Source organism: Schistocerca serialis, chromosome 7 (assembly GCF_023864345.2).
Source record: "Schistocerca serialis cubense isolate TAMUIC-IGC-003099 chromosome 7, iqSchSeri2.2, whole genome shotgun sequence".
Classification (NCBI taxonomy): Eukaryota; Metazoa; Arthropoda; class Insecta; order Orthoptera; family Acrididae; genus Schistocerca; species Schistocerca serialis.
Window position 1 is genome coordinate 549,588,335 of NC_064644.1, and position 13,234 is coordinate 549,601,568.

General features: G+C 40.4%; 1 protein-coding gene across 1 annotated transcript in view; it reads right to left on the reverse strand.

Moving 5' to 3' along the window:
• The window catches only part of LOC126412162 (guanine nucleotide exchange factor for Rab-3A-like), a 247,794-nt gene that overhangs the window by 21,973 nt on the left and 212,587 nt on the right, over positions 1–13,234 (reverse strand). The window contains exon 4 of the mRNA XM_050081628.1: positions 2,987–4,054. Within this exon, the coding sequence (XP_049937585.1) occupies positions 2,987–4,054 (1,068 nt within the window). The remainder of the gene's footprint in view (positions 1–2,986; positions 4,055–13,234) is intronic.

Consider the following 13,234-nt stretch of genomic DNA (forward strand, 5'->3'; position numbering starts at 1 on the left):
TTGGTAACTAATTAGTTGCCAACTAGTAACTAGTTAGAACCATTCAAAGAATAAATGATTAAACAATACACAATGATTCAAGATAAAACAAAGCCTTAAGAAAATGAGCAAAAATATCAGTGCAAGTATATGAAGATCATGGGTGAAAAATCACGTAAAAAAGGAAAGAGAAGGATACTCAGATTAGATGACAAGTGCAACAGGAAGGTTAGAAATTAGTTTTGACTGAGTGAGTGGAACATAAATCACCACGTCATCAATAAATTATTTAACAGGAGCAGAAAACATTATTAACAGAAAAACAATTGCCAGAGAAAGTCATTAACATGCACAAAGCTAGTATTATTCTACTCAGAACAGACACCAAATACACACTAACTATCATTACATGAACACACAATGCAAAATCTGGTGATGCACTGTGATTGTACAACTTTAATGTTGTTGAGGCTCTCAAATATATTGGTGGACAATGAGTAGAGGCTATATCACCACCTTAAGATTACAGTCAAGCGCTCCACAAAAAAATTTACAGGCTTCAGAAACACAAAAGCCTCAGAAAAAAAGATGTATAGTGTCTCATCAACAGTTCGGACTTCAGCTACCTTTAATATAGTATTCATAGTGTTTCATATGGACTTACTGATGGTACAAACTGAAATTAATGTAGACAGGCAGGTCAACATTTTGTGGGCAGACACTTTTCGGCATTGCAACACCACTAGACAAACTACTGACTCAACTACAGTGCTACCTGATGATGGAAAAATTCAACCAACAACGTTTTTCATTAATAAAAGTAGTTTAAAATCCTTCAATGTATTTGGATAAAAAATCGTTTCACTACTGCTAATACGCTGGGAACAATTACTTTTGAAACACCAATTACTTGTCACAATACACGTCACCTTTATTGTTTACTCACAGAGTTGTGTTTGAGCATGACAGATATTTAAAGATCCTTGGTGACCACTTTATAAGCGTTACTTTAACACCCCTAACTAGTACAAAAATTTTGTCTTCTGTTCTGCACTCGGTTTTCATTCATCACTCCAGTCTGCAAATACACATCATGGGTGTTTGAGACTTAAAAAGTCTCTGGAACTGTATGGTTTCATTTGCTTGCTCCAGCTACATACATATCTACACATATATACATTCAGTGACCATAGGCCCTGCAGACTATGCACTGCTTCCAAAGACTGCCATCATTCCTTTCAGTTTTGTGCTCAGTTCCTCCAGGTGTCTTCAACTCAAGGGCTACCATCTAGCATTGCCCTGGTCATCCTATGGGGTGTCTAGTGTTTGGTTTCCACTGAAGTGCCTTCCTTACCTGTCTTTCTGGCATACGGGCTACAAGGCCTGTCCACTGGATTCTTCTGCTCTTTAGCTCCTGTAGGATTGACAGTTGTTGCATCAAGAAGTAGATTTCCTCATTCTTCCTCTTCCTCCCTCATTCTGCACTACTGAAGATTGTTCCCCATATTTTCATTTCTCTTCTTTCAAATATTAATACTTTTTCCTTTTCTCATTTAGTCATGCTCCAGGTTACTGAACAACGTGTTACTGCTGCGCATATCACGGCATTATAGGTTCTCATCTTAATGTTCACTGACATTGATTCTGGGCTGTGTGTTTCCCTGAGGGAATATGTGCATTTCATTCTCACTGCTATTCTTTCCTTGATGTCCATTCCTATGCTGTTGTCATTGGTCAACCAAGACTCCAAATATTTGAACCTAACTCTTTTACACTTCATACAATCCATCTCAAGAAATTATTCCTCATCATTTTCTTCCCGACTGCATGAAGTCCATTTTGTCTTTATTCATCTTTAGCCCAATCTACTGCACATAGTTATCCATTTTCTAGCACATTTCTTTCAACTCGTGGCTCAATTCATTTAGTATAATGTGTAATCAAAAACCTTCTGTTTCAGGGATTGCTGCAGCGTATAAACAACGTAGTGCAACTATGATGTGGGTATATAAGCACCAACATGTAGGCAAGGGATTAGCATGGCATCTATGTCTTTCTGATAAGCATGTGATAAACACAGAAACATGAACCATGGCGATGTTATTACTAAATGCATCCCAACAGGACCAACATGCTGTTATTCTTATCTCGGCTGCTGAAGGACAAACACCAGTAGACATCCACTGGAGAATGAAGAATGTGTATGGGCACAATGTACATTGGAAACCACCATCACGGAATGGTGCACCAAGGAGTGCTGTGCTTCATGTTAACACATGCCTCATAGTGCAAATGTCGTAATGCAGAAGTTATGCCCACTCAAGTTCTGATCTCTTTCCATGCAAGTATCATGCTTTTGGTCCTTAAAAAAGGCCCTGAAGGGTCAATGATTCCTGTCAGATGAGGATGTGTAGCGGGCAGGAATGGACTTATTCATACAACAAGACACTGTGTTTCACCAAACATGAACCTGGTGCTTCAGAGGTATTATTGCCTCATTGCTGACAGCAATTTTGCCTCATTGGCATAATGATTATGGACTGTACAGCCTTTGAATGGAAACTTGTTGTCCTCACCTGGGATTTGCTGTTTCCATGTCTTTTGATTGGAATCTTCACATCTTCAGTCAGTTCCCATTCTTCTTCATCTTTCCTTTCCTCTGTGGTGTCTGCAGATAACACCTCATCTCAGTCTAGTTGAGTCAAGAGTTCTGACAAATTTCTTTACATCTTTCTACGATATTTGGAGAAAAAAAAGAGAAATTCTCTGATATTGCAATGACAAACATGACGTCAAACTGTTTGGAATATGTCAGTAGTGATGGCAACTTGATATAACCAAATGCACACATACATCACTGAATACTTGCCCCCACATTTCATTTTCTAAATGTTTAACAGATATTCAGTTAAAAATCTGCTTACAGTTTGCAAAGAATATAACAATAGAAAATGTCATGGTGCTATAAACATAAAATGATGAAAGTGGTAAAAAACAAAATGCTTACTTGAAACAGGCTAGCTGTGAGTTCTTCCAGTTCTCCTTCAACCTCCTGACGAATACGGCTCAACCTGCTGACTTCTTCATCCCGGAGCTTCAGTTCTTGATGGGCCTTGTGCAGTTCTTCTTGAAGTCGTGCTATTGCCTGCTCCTTCACTTCAGATACAGCACGATCCCACTGTGAAGTTGGAGATTCAGATCCAGAAAGTGTAATTTCATCATTGCCCTTGGCATAATCAGTCTCATCCTCACACCCATTACTGATTGGTTTGTCACAAATTACACCAAGGTCATTTTCAGGAAGACTTTGTCTCTTTTTTGTGTAAGACTCATTACGTATCTCACTTCCACAAATAACATCAGGCATGCTGGCACCTAAATTGTCGTTTTTCGTATCTCTTTCTACCTGGTCATGAGATTCGTTTGTATCTGTCTTGTGCTTTATATCAAGGGCATCACCAGAGAGACTAGGGTCCTTTTGTCCTGTAGCTGTAAGCTCATCATTCTGCAAGTGGTCCTCTGGTGAGGCATCTCCATTGATGAAACCATTTTTCAGTTCAATATCTGCTGCATTTCCATTCACTATCTTACTTTCCGCCAGCCTGCCAAGAAGACTGTCACCATTCAAGTAACCAGTTTCATGAGTATTCAGTTTATTACTTGTAAGTGAAATCATTACATAATCATCATCATTTTTGAACTCAAATATATCCTTTGGGACTTGTATCTTTCTTCGTGCCTGAATAACAGAAGAAAGGCTCTGTGCTTGCTCTGTACTTAGTTTACCATTCATTATATCCTCCCTGCCAGAAACTTTGCTTTCAGGTATATCGGGTTCACTGCAGTTAGCAAGTTTGAGATTCGAATTTTTAAGGTACTCCTTTGAGATTTCTCCTCTGTACTTTTCACTCGCAGGCCTAACCACTTCCACAGTTGGGCATGCTTCTCCGTTAACTAGGTATCCACCTGATGAAGAAGCAGCATTGTACTTTCGGATTTTGCCTTGGGAGGTATAGGCAGTTCCATTAGCAGAAGCACGGCTCTGTTCTGACCCACATGACACTGTATCAGCAATCTGAAAAACAAATAAAAATAACTGAAGTGATCCTTTTAATAGGAATTGCTTAGTGAACAATGGTAAGAAAATTTAGACAATCACAGTGGGGCAGTGAAAAAGCTATGAGTTCATTGGAAAGTGGCAGATGGTAGTATTATTATTTTTGTTTACATACTATCCATCTTAAGCATATAAAGCAATAAATGTCATAATTTTGTGTACAAGTATGCATAAAAATTCATATGAAGAGTATATACATAGAGGTACATCCAAATGTAAATGTAAACATAAATGTAATGTTAATATTGATATACACTGTGAAAAAGAGGTAGTAAGATACAACAGGAGTTTACTATTGTTGATCACAATACAATTTGTCCAACAAATAAGACAAAACATGTTCACTACGTATACACATGTGAGAGGGAGTCAAAGTTTAAACCATCAGAATTAAAAAATCAAGTTAGGTAATTAACTTTCTGTTTGATTGCAGGTACATGTCTGCATCCCTCATACTCATTGCAATTCTCACACAACAGCACCATAGCACAACACTAGAGAAGCCAAAACAGAACGGTGCAGCCCACTGATATACTAGAGACAGACTGTCCTATTTTGTGGTATGCTATGGTGCTTCTGTGTGGGGATTTCAGTGTGTCCCAGGGTTGCACACATGTACCTGCAATAAAACAAAAAGCTATGTAGTTAACTTTATATTCCGAGGTGATAATTAAAACTTCATGAGTACCTACTGTCCATGCAAAACATAAATGGTATAACATTAGTACTTAATTCACACATCAAAAAAGTTTTGCATCACGCTGGTTCCCAAAACTTCTGAAGATAGTTGTTGACTGTGGATACTGTATCACAGACACAGTCCAGTTCAGTCCCTTTGACTATTCAGAGATGTCACTAAATCCACCCAAAGGTGTAAACAAGGTGTTCGCAACACCTGTTAGACAGAGGGGGTCCGACAGCTGATCAGTTCCAGACATTCCACCAGGAAGGAGGTACATGGCTCGTGTTGTATGTAGTTCAACCGTGCCTAGATGGCCAATACTGCAGTTCAATCACATCCGCATTGTTACTTCGATTGCATCTGCATTGTACTTTGTGCCAGGAAGGGCTCTCAACAGGGAAGTGTCCAGACGTCTTCGAGGGAACCAAAGCAGTGTTGTTCAGACATGGAGGAGATACACAGAGACAGGAATTGTCAACATGCCTCGCTCAGGCCGCCCAAGGACTACAACTGCAGTGTATGACCGCTACCTGTGGATTATGGCTCGGAGGAACCCTGACAGCAACGCCACCATGTTGAACAAGGCTTTCGTGCAGCCACAGGACGTAGTGTTATGACTAAAACTGTGCACAATAGGCTGCATGTTGCACAACTACACTCCCAATATCTATCAATACTATGCAGTGAGGTACAGATAGGCCCAACGACATGCCGAATGGACCGTTCAGTATTGGCATCATGTTCTCTTCACCAATGAGTGTTGTACATGTCTTCAACCAGACAATTGTTGGAGACGTGTTTGGAAGCAACCCAGTCAGGCTGAACACCTTAGACACACTGCCCATCAAGTGCAGCAAGGTGGATGTTCCCTGCTGTTTTTGGGTAGCATTATGTTGGGCAACGTACGCCGTTGGTCATCATGGAAAGTGCCGTAATGGCTGTATGATACACAAATGTCATACTATGACCGATAGTGCAACTATATTGGCAGCATATTGGCATAGCATTCGTCTTCATGGATAACAATTCACACCCCCCCAACGTGCACATCTTGTGAATGACTTCCTTCAGGATAACAACATCGCTTGACTAGAGTGGCTAGCATATTCTCCAGACATGAACTCTATCAAACATGCCTGGGATAGATTGAAAAGGGCTGTTTATGGATGACATGACCCACCAACCACTCTGAGGGATCTCCACTGAATTGCCGTTGAGGAGTGGGACAATCTGGATCAACAGTGGCTTGATGAACTTGTGGATAGTATGCCACAATGAATATAGGCATGCATCAATGCAAGAGGACATGCTATTGGGTATTAGAGGTACCGCTGTGTACAGCAATATGGACCACCACCTCTGAAGTTCTCGCTGTATGGTGGAACAACATGCAATGTGTGGTTTTCATGAGCAATAAAAAGGGTGGAAATGATGTTTATGTTGATCTCTGTTCCAATTTTCTGCATAGGTTCTAGATCTCTTGGAACCAAGGTGATGCAAAACTGTAGAACACATTTACCATTAAATATATTTTAATGTGTTTCTTCTTCTTCTTGTTGTCTTCTCCTGTCCACTTCTTTCCTGTTTTCTTCTCCTAGGACGTTTTCTGAAATTTCTGGGTTTTTTTTCCTTTTTTTTCCTGCCTGCCATGTCTTCTGTGGAGATGTTTGATTTCTTGAGGTTTTCCAAGGTTTCCTTTACCCAACTGCTTTTCACTACAATAGTTATCACTATTTTAAAGATATTCTTAGTCAGTATGTCTTCATTTATCCCATGTATTTGTGTGTAGAACTTTGCCCTTCTTTTCCTGATGTTTGTAATAATCCCTCTGTTGTTATAGCTCCTTTGTTGGTCTCTTTATCCAGAGGCCCCCTTTCTGAAATGGCCAGTATAGATCTTTCTCAGCATTTTCCGATCTTGTTCTTCCATCTCCCTGATTTTCATTCTTCCCTTGATTACTGTTGTTTCTGAGGCATAACAGATCTCTGGTAGAATTACTGTACTACAATGTCTTAATTTGGCATTGATGAAAACACTTTTTTTTGTTGTAATGGTTCTATGAAAGTCTGTATGCTTTCTATAATTTTGTGATCCTCTCTTCATTGGATGTCAAGTTCAGTCCTGTTTCTCTATAGTCTCTCCCAGGCACCTACTGTGTTTTTTCATATGAGATGTGTAGTCCTCTTTGATTGACATTTTGTGTAGTGGCTCTAGAGCCTCTTTGCCTTCTTTTCTGATATTTGTTATGATGTCTATATCACCATCAAAGGTCAGATAGTTAATGTTTACAGTTCTATCCTTGTGTCTCCCCATCTTTGCCCCATTGACTCCTTTGTCCCGGGTCATTATTTTCTCCAAAACTGGATCGAATAGAATGGGTGACACGCCATCTCTTTGTCTCAGTCATGTCTTGATTTTAAATGGTTCCAAGATCTGTCCTATGAACTTTACTTTGGATATTTTATGTGTTGATGTTTCCTGGATTAGCTTTCTGCTCTTGTTGTCCACCTTCATTTCTTGCAGTGTGCTGAAGAGCGTTTTTCTATCTATGGAGTTGTAGGCCTTCTTAACGTCAGTGAATGTTGTTGTGGTGTTCCTGCACTTTCTCATTGTTAATATTGTTCTTATGCACCATATCTGTTCACTGAATGACCTTCTCTTTCTGAATTTTCCTTGGTATTCTCCTCTCTGGGGATCTATCTCAGGTTCTTGCCAATTTAACAGGGCTTTGGATAGGATTTTGTGTCACAGGCAGTAATGGAATTCCTATGTAATTATTAAGGTCTGTATTATCTCCTTTCTTGTGGAATGGACGTACTAAGGCCCATTTTGATTTATCTGGGACCTTTTCTGCTCCTCAGATGTTTCTAATGATTCGGTGTATTTTGGGTGTAATGTTTCTGTTGTCCAATTTCCAGAATTTCAAAATCAATCAATCTTCTCCAGGTGCCCTGTTACTCTTCAATTATTTTCTTATTTTCATGATCTTCTTATGTGTTGGAGGTCTGGAATCCAAGCTAGGTTCTGGCTAATCGAACTGCAGACTCTTGTCACTTTATCACAGCTTAGTAGTGTGTCAAACTATTGCACTAATATTTTACAGTTCTTTTTCAGGTTTGTCTCCAGTGGTCCATCTTATCTTTCTACATCTCTATCTACACTTATAATCTGCAAACCACTGTGAAGTGCATGGCATAGGGTACATCTGATTGTACCAGTTATTAGGGTTTCTTCCTGTTCCATTCATGTATGGAGCATGGGAAGAATGATTGTCTGAATGCCTTTGGGTGTGCAGTAATTATTCTAATCTTATCCTCATGATCACAGTGTGAGTGATACGTAGGGAACTGAAGTAAGTTCCTAGAGTAATCATTTAAAACCGGTTCTTGAAACTTGTTAATGACTTTACGCCTGTCTTCCAGAGTCTGCCATTTCAGTTCCTTCAGTATTTCTCCGACTCTCTCCCATGGATTAAACAAGCCTGTGACCATTTGTGCTGCCCTTCTCTGTATACGTTCAATTTCCCATGTTAGTCCTACCCAGTGGCGGATACTTATAGGGGGCACACGGGGCGCGCCCCCTCCCTTGCGGGGCCACCCGCACTGCCACCCCTGCCAGTTAGCCTGAACACTATTCATTCGTTTCTTTCGTCAGTTGACATGACTGAATAAAGTTATCGAGTAGTTGTACTTTTCTATGTAGCATGTGTGTCCACGTCATTGTATTATATATGTTTCTGTCTGCCATATAGATAGCTAACACATAGCTACGAGAAAAGTCGCGGCCATTCTAGCAGTCTCAATACATTATTCTGTCTGGCATCTGTATGAGAAAAGTTGTGACCATTCTACCTTTTTCTTGTACAGAAAGCCTTCGATATGTAGAGTTATAAATACAGACTATTTGCCGAATAGGAGGAAATTTACATTCAGAAGCAGAAATATTAAGACTGAAGAATGAATAAGAAAGAAGTCATAGTTGTAGCAAGTGCAAATGTGAAGATTAGTCAAGACTGATCAGTTGATTGTGAATTGTTATAATAGTATTTCATAGTAATTTCTCAGTAAAAATACTGTTACAAGACTTAACAATATTTTTACTAATAACGTAACAATAGTTTAAATAAAACTTTCTTAAACTTTGGATGTGACTTGATTATTTTTTTATTACAGTGAAAGTAAAGGTAGCTCAAGATACCTTTAGCACCTCCTCCTTGAGATTTCTCTTTCTCTGCCACTGGTCCTATTTGGTATGGGTCCCACACACTTGAGCAATATTCTAGGATGGATTGCACAAGTGATTTGCAAGCAATCTCATTGCACTTCCCCAGTATTCTACCAATAAACCAAAGACTGCCACCTGCTTTACCCAAGACTGAACCTATGTTATCATTCCATTTGATATCCGTACAAAGTGTTAACCCAGGTATTTGTGTAAGTTGGCTAATTCCAACAGTGACTCACTGATATTATAGTCATGGGATACTACATTTTTTCCTTTTGTGAAGAGCACATTTCTGAATATTTAGAGCAAGTTGCCACTCTCAGCACAAGTTGAAATCTTGTTAAGATCTGACTGAACATTTCTGCAGCTTCTCTCAGATAGTATTTCATTATAGATATCTGCATCATCTGCAAAAAGCCTGATTTTACTGTTAATATTGTCTGCAAGGTCATTAATATACGACAAGAACATCAAGGACCCCCAACAGACTTCCCTAGGGCACACCCAAAGTTACTTCTACATCTGGCGATAACTCCCATCCAAGATAATATGCTGTGTACTCCCTACAAAACGTCCTCAATCCAATTACATATTTCAATTGAGATCCCTATGATCATACTTTTGCCGATAAGTGTAGGTATAATACTCAGCCAAAGGCTTTTCAGAAATTGAGAAACACTGCATCTACCTGGTTGCCTTGATCCAAAGTTTTCAGTATGTCATGTGAGAAAAGTGAGAGTTTGGTTTCACATGATCAATGTTTTCGAAAATCATGCTGGTTGATATTGAGGAGGTCATTCTGTTCAAGATCTCTCATTATGTTTGAGCTCGGAATATGTTCCAAGATTCTACATAAATTTATGAGAAAGGACATTGGACAGTAGTTTTGTGGATCACTTCTACAGCCGTTCTCATAGACAGGTGTGACTTGTGCCTTTTCCAAGAACTGGGCATGGTCTTTTGTTTCAGCGATCTATGATACATTATAGTGAGAAGACAGGCTAACTCAGCCACAAATTCAGAATAGAAATTGACAAGGATTCCATCAGGACCTGGAACTTTGTTCAATTTTAATGATTTCAATTGTTTCTGAACACCACTGACACTAATACTTATTTCATTAATCTTTTCAGTGGTATGAGGATTAAATCAAGGCATTTCTCCTGAGTTTTCCTTTGTAAAGGTACATTTGAAAATGGAGTTCAGCGTATCAGCAGTTCCTGTCTCATTTGCTAGGGGCTGTATGCTAACTTTGGTGCCACTAACATCCCTTAAATATGACCAGAATTTTTTGGAATTTGTGAAATGTGATTTGACAATATTCTGCTACAGTAGTCACTGAAGGTATCACACATTGCTCTCTTGACAGTCAAATGCTTTTCATTCAGCATTTGTCTATCTATAGCCCTATGCTTTGTTTTACAACTATTACACAATAATTTCTGTTTCTTTAGAGTGACTGTACACTATGGAGGTTCTCCTGGTCTATGCTGGATGTTTCAAGTAACTTATAGAGGTAAGACATTACCGAGTTTTTATCTAGTTTACTGAACATATATATCTTTCAGCGTGTTTTAGTTGTCCTTTTTACTTAGTTAATCATTGTTGCCACAACCTCGTCATGGTCATTGATGCTAGTTTCAATGTGAAACTCCTCAAAGAGGTCAGGTCTATTTGCTGTTATTACATCCAATACATTTCCAACATGAGTGGGGTTCCTAACAATCTGTTCTAGGTAGTTTTCAGAGAAGGCAATCAGTAAAGTTTTACAGGATGTCTTATCACATCCACCACTAACAATATTGCAATTTTTCCAATTAATTGTTGGCTCATTAAAGTCTCCACTAATGATTACTATATAACTGGGAACTTATGTACAAGTGAATTGAGGTTTTCTCTGAAGTTTTCACTTACATGAGGAGATTGGTCAGGTAGGCGACTGGAGGATCCATACTGAGTCTTTTCCAAACAATCTCACATGCAGCTTCCATTTCTATCTTAGTGGATTTGAGTTTTTTTTCTACTGCTACACATACAGCACCTCCATTTCCCATTTGCTTATCCTTTTGATATACACTTCAATTTCCCCAAAAATCTCATTGCTACTAATCGCTTTTGAAGCATAAACTTGGTGGTTTATCTCGTGTCATATTTTCTGGTCTGTTCTGTAAAAATTTCTTTTTTACTTTTCTGTTGAAGTCCTCTTCTACGTCTTTCAATCTGTTGTTTTCATAACCTCTTTTTTTCCCTACCAATTATTTTTGAAAGGGTTTTCTGTATCCTGTCAAATTATTCCCATTTTTTAGATGTTCTGTGCCTTAATCTTCTTTTAGGCTTGTATTCTTTCTTCTATGATTCTTTTGTGTGTCATGTTCCTCCACCCATATTTCATTTTTCTCAGTGGATGCGCCAATTTTATTTCTTTCTTATTTACCTGTAGACACTGTAGGTCTGTTCTGAAAGTTCTGTAGTTTTCTTAATCTGCCTGTTCACTTTGAGCTGTAGTAGATGGTCATTAGATTCGAAAAATCCTTTACTTCTCTAGTGTATTTCATGGACATTGCTATGTGGTCTATCCAAAATTCTCCTATGGGAGTGTTGGGGGATTTACAATTTTGTAGTTTCTTATGTGATTTCTGGAATGTGTTGACATGATTTTAAGCTCAAAATTCCTGCAGGGGTTGGTCATGTTCAGTTCACTCTTGTTTGTCCTCTTGTGGTCCATTTCTTTCCTTTCCTAACTGTACATTAAAACCTCCTAGTAACACTTTCACATGCTTCGAGTGGATTTTGTTGGTGGTTTCTTCCAGATACTCCAAAATTCTTCTACCATCTGTGGGTTTTTCTTGTTGCTGTTATTTGTGGGTTCAAAAATGATTCAAATGGCTCTGAGCACTATCGGACTTAACATCCGAGGTCATCTGTCCCCTAGAACTTAGAACTGTTTAACCTAACTGTCCTAAGGACATCACACACATCCATGCCCATCACACACATCCAGGATTTGAACCTGCGACCATAGCAGTCTCGCGGTTCCGGACTGAAGCACCTAGAACTGCTCAGCCACAGTGGCCAGCTGTTATTTGTGGGGACATGTGCAATAATTAGTGTATAGGATTTGTTTCTAGATTGTATCATAAGTGTTGATATTTTTCGTGATTTTTGAAGTGAAATACACTCCTGGAAATTGAAATAAGAACACCGTGAATTCATTGTCCCAGGAAGGGGAAACTTTATTGACACATTCCTGGGGTCAGATACATCACATGATCACACTGACAGAACCACAGGCACATAGACACAGGCAACAGAGCATGCACAATGTCGGCACTAGTACAGTGTATATCCACCTTTCGCAGCAATGCAGGCTGCTATTCTCCCATGGAGACGATCGTAGAGATGCTGGATGTAGTCCTGTGGAACGGCTTGCCATGCCATTTCCACCTGGCGCCTCAGTTGGACCAGCGTTCGTGATGGACGTGCAGACCGCGTGACACGACGCTTCATCCAGTCCCAAACATGCTCAATGGGGGACAGATCCGGAGATCTTGCTGGCCAGGGTAGTTGACTTACACCTTCTAGAGCACGCTGGGTGGCACGGGATACATGCGGACGTGCAATGTCCTGTTGGAACACCAAGTTCCCTTGCCGGTCTAGGAATGGTAGAACGATGGGTTCGATGACGGTTTGGATGTACCGTGCACTATTCAGTGTCCCCTCGACAATCACCAGTGGTGTACGGCCAGTGTAGGAGATCGCTCCCCACACCATGATGCCGGGCCCCACACCATGATGCCGGGTGTTGGCCCTGTGTGCCTCGGTCGTATGCAGTCCTCATTGTGGCGCTCACCTGCACGGCGCCAAGCACGCATACGACCATCATTGGCACCAAGGCAGAAGCGACTCTCATCGCTGAAGACGACACGTCTCCATTTGTCCCTCCATTCACGCCTGTGGCGACACCACTGGAGGCGGGCTGCACGATGTTGGGGCGTGAGCGGAAGATGGCCTAACGGTGTGCGGGACCGTAGCCCAGCTTCATGGAGACGGTTGCGAATGGTCCTCGCCGATACCCCAGGAGCAACAGTGTCCCTAATTTGCTGGGAAGTGGCGGTGCGGTCCCCTACGGCACTGCGTAGGATCCTACGGTCTTGGCGTGCATCCGTGCGTCGCTGCGGTCCGGTCCCAGGTCGACGGGCACGTGAACCTTCCGCCGACCACTGGCGACAACA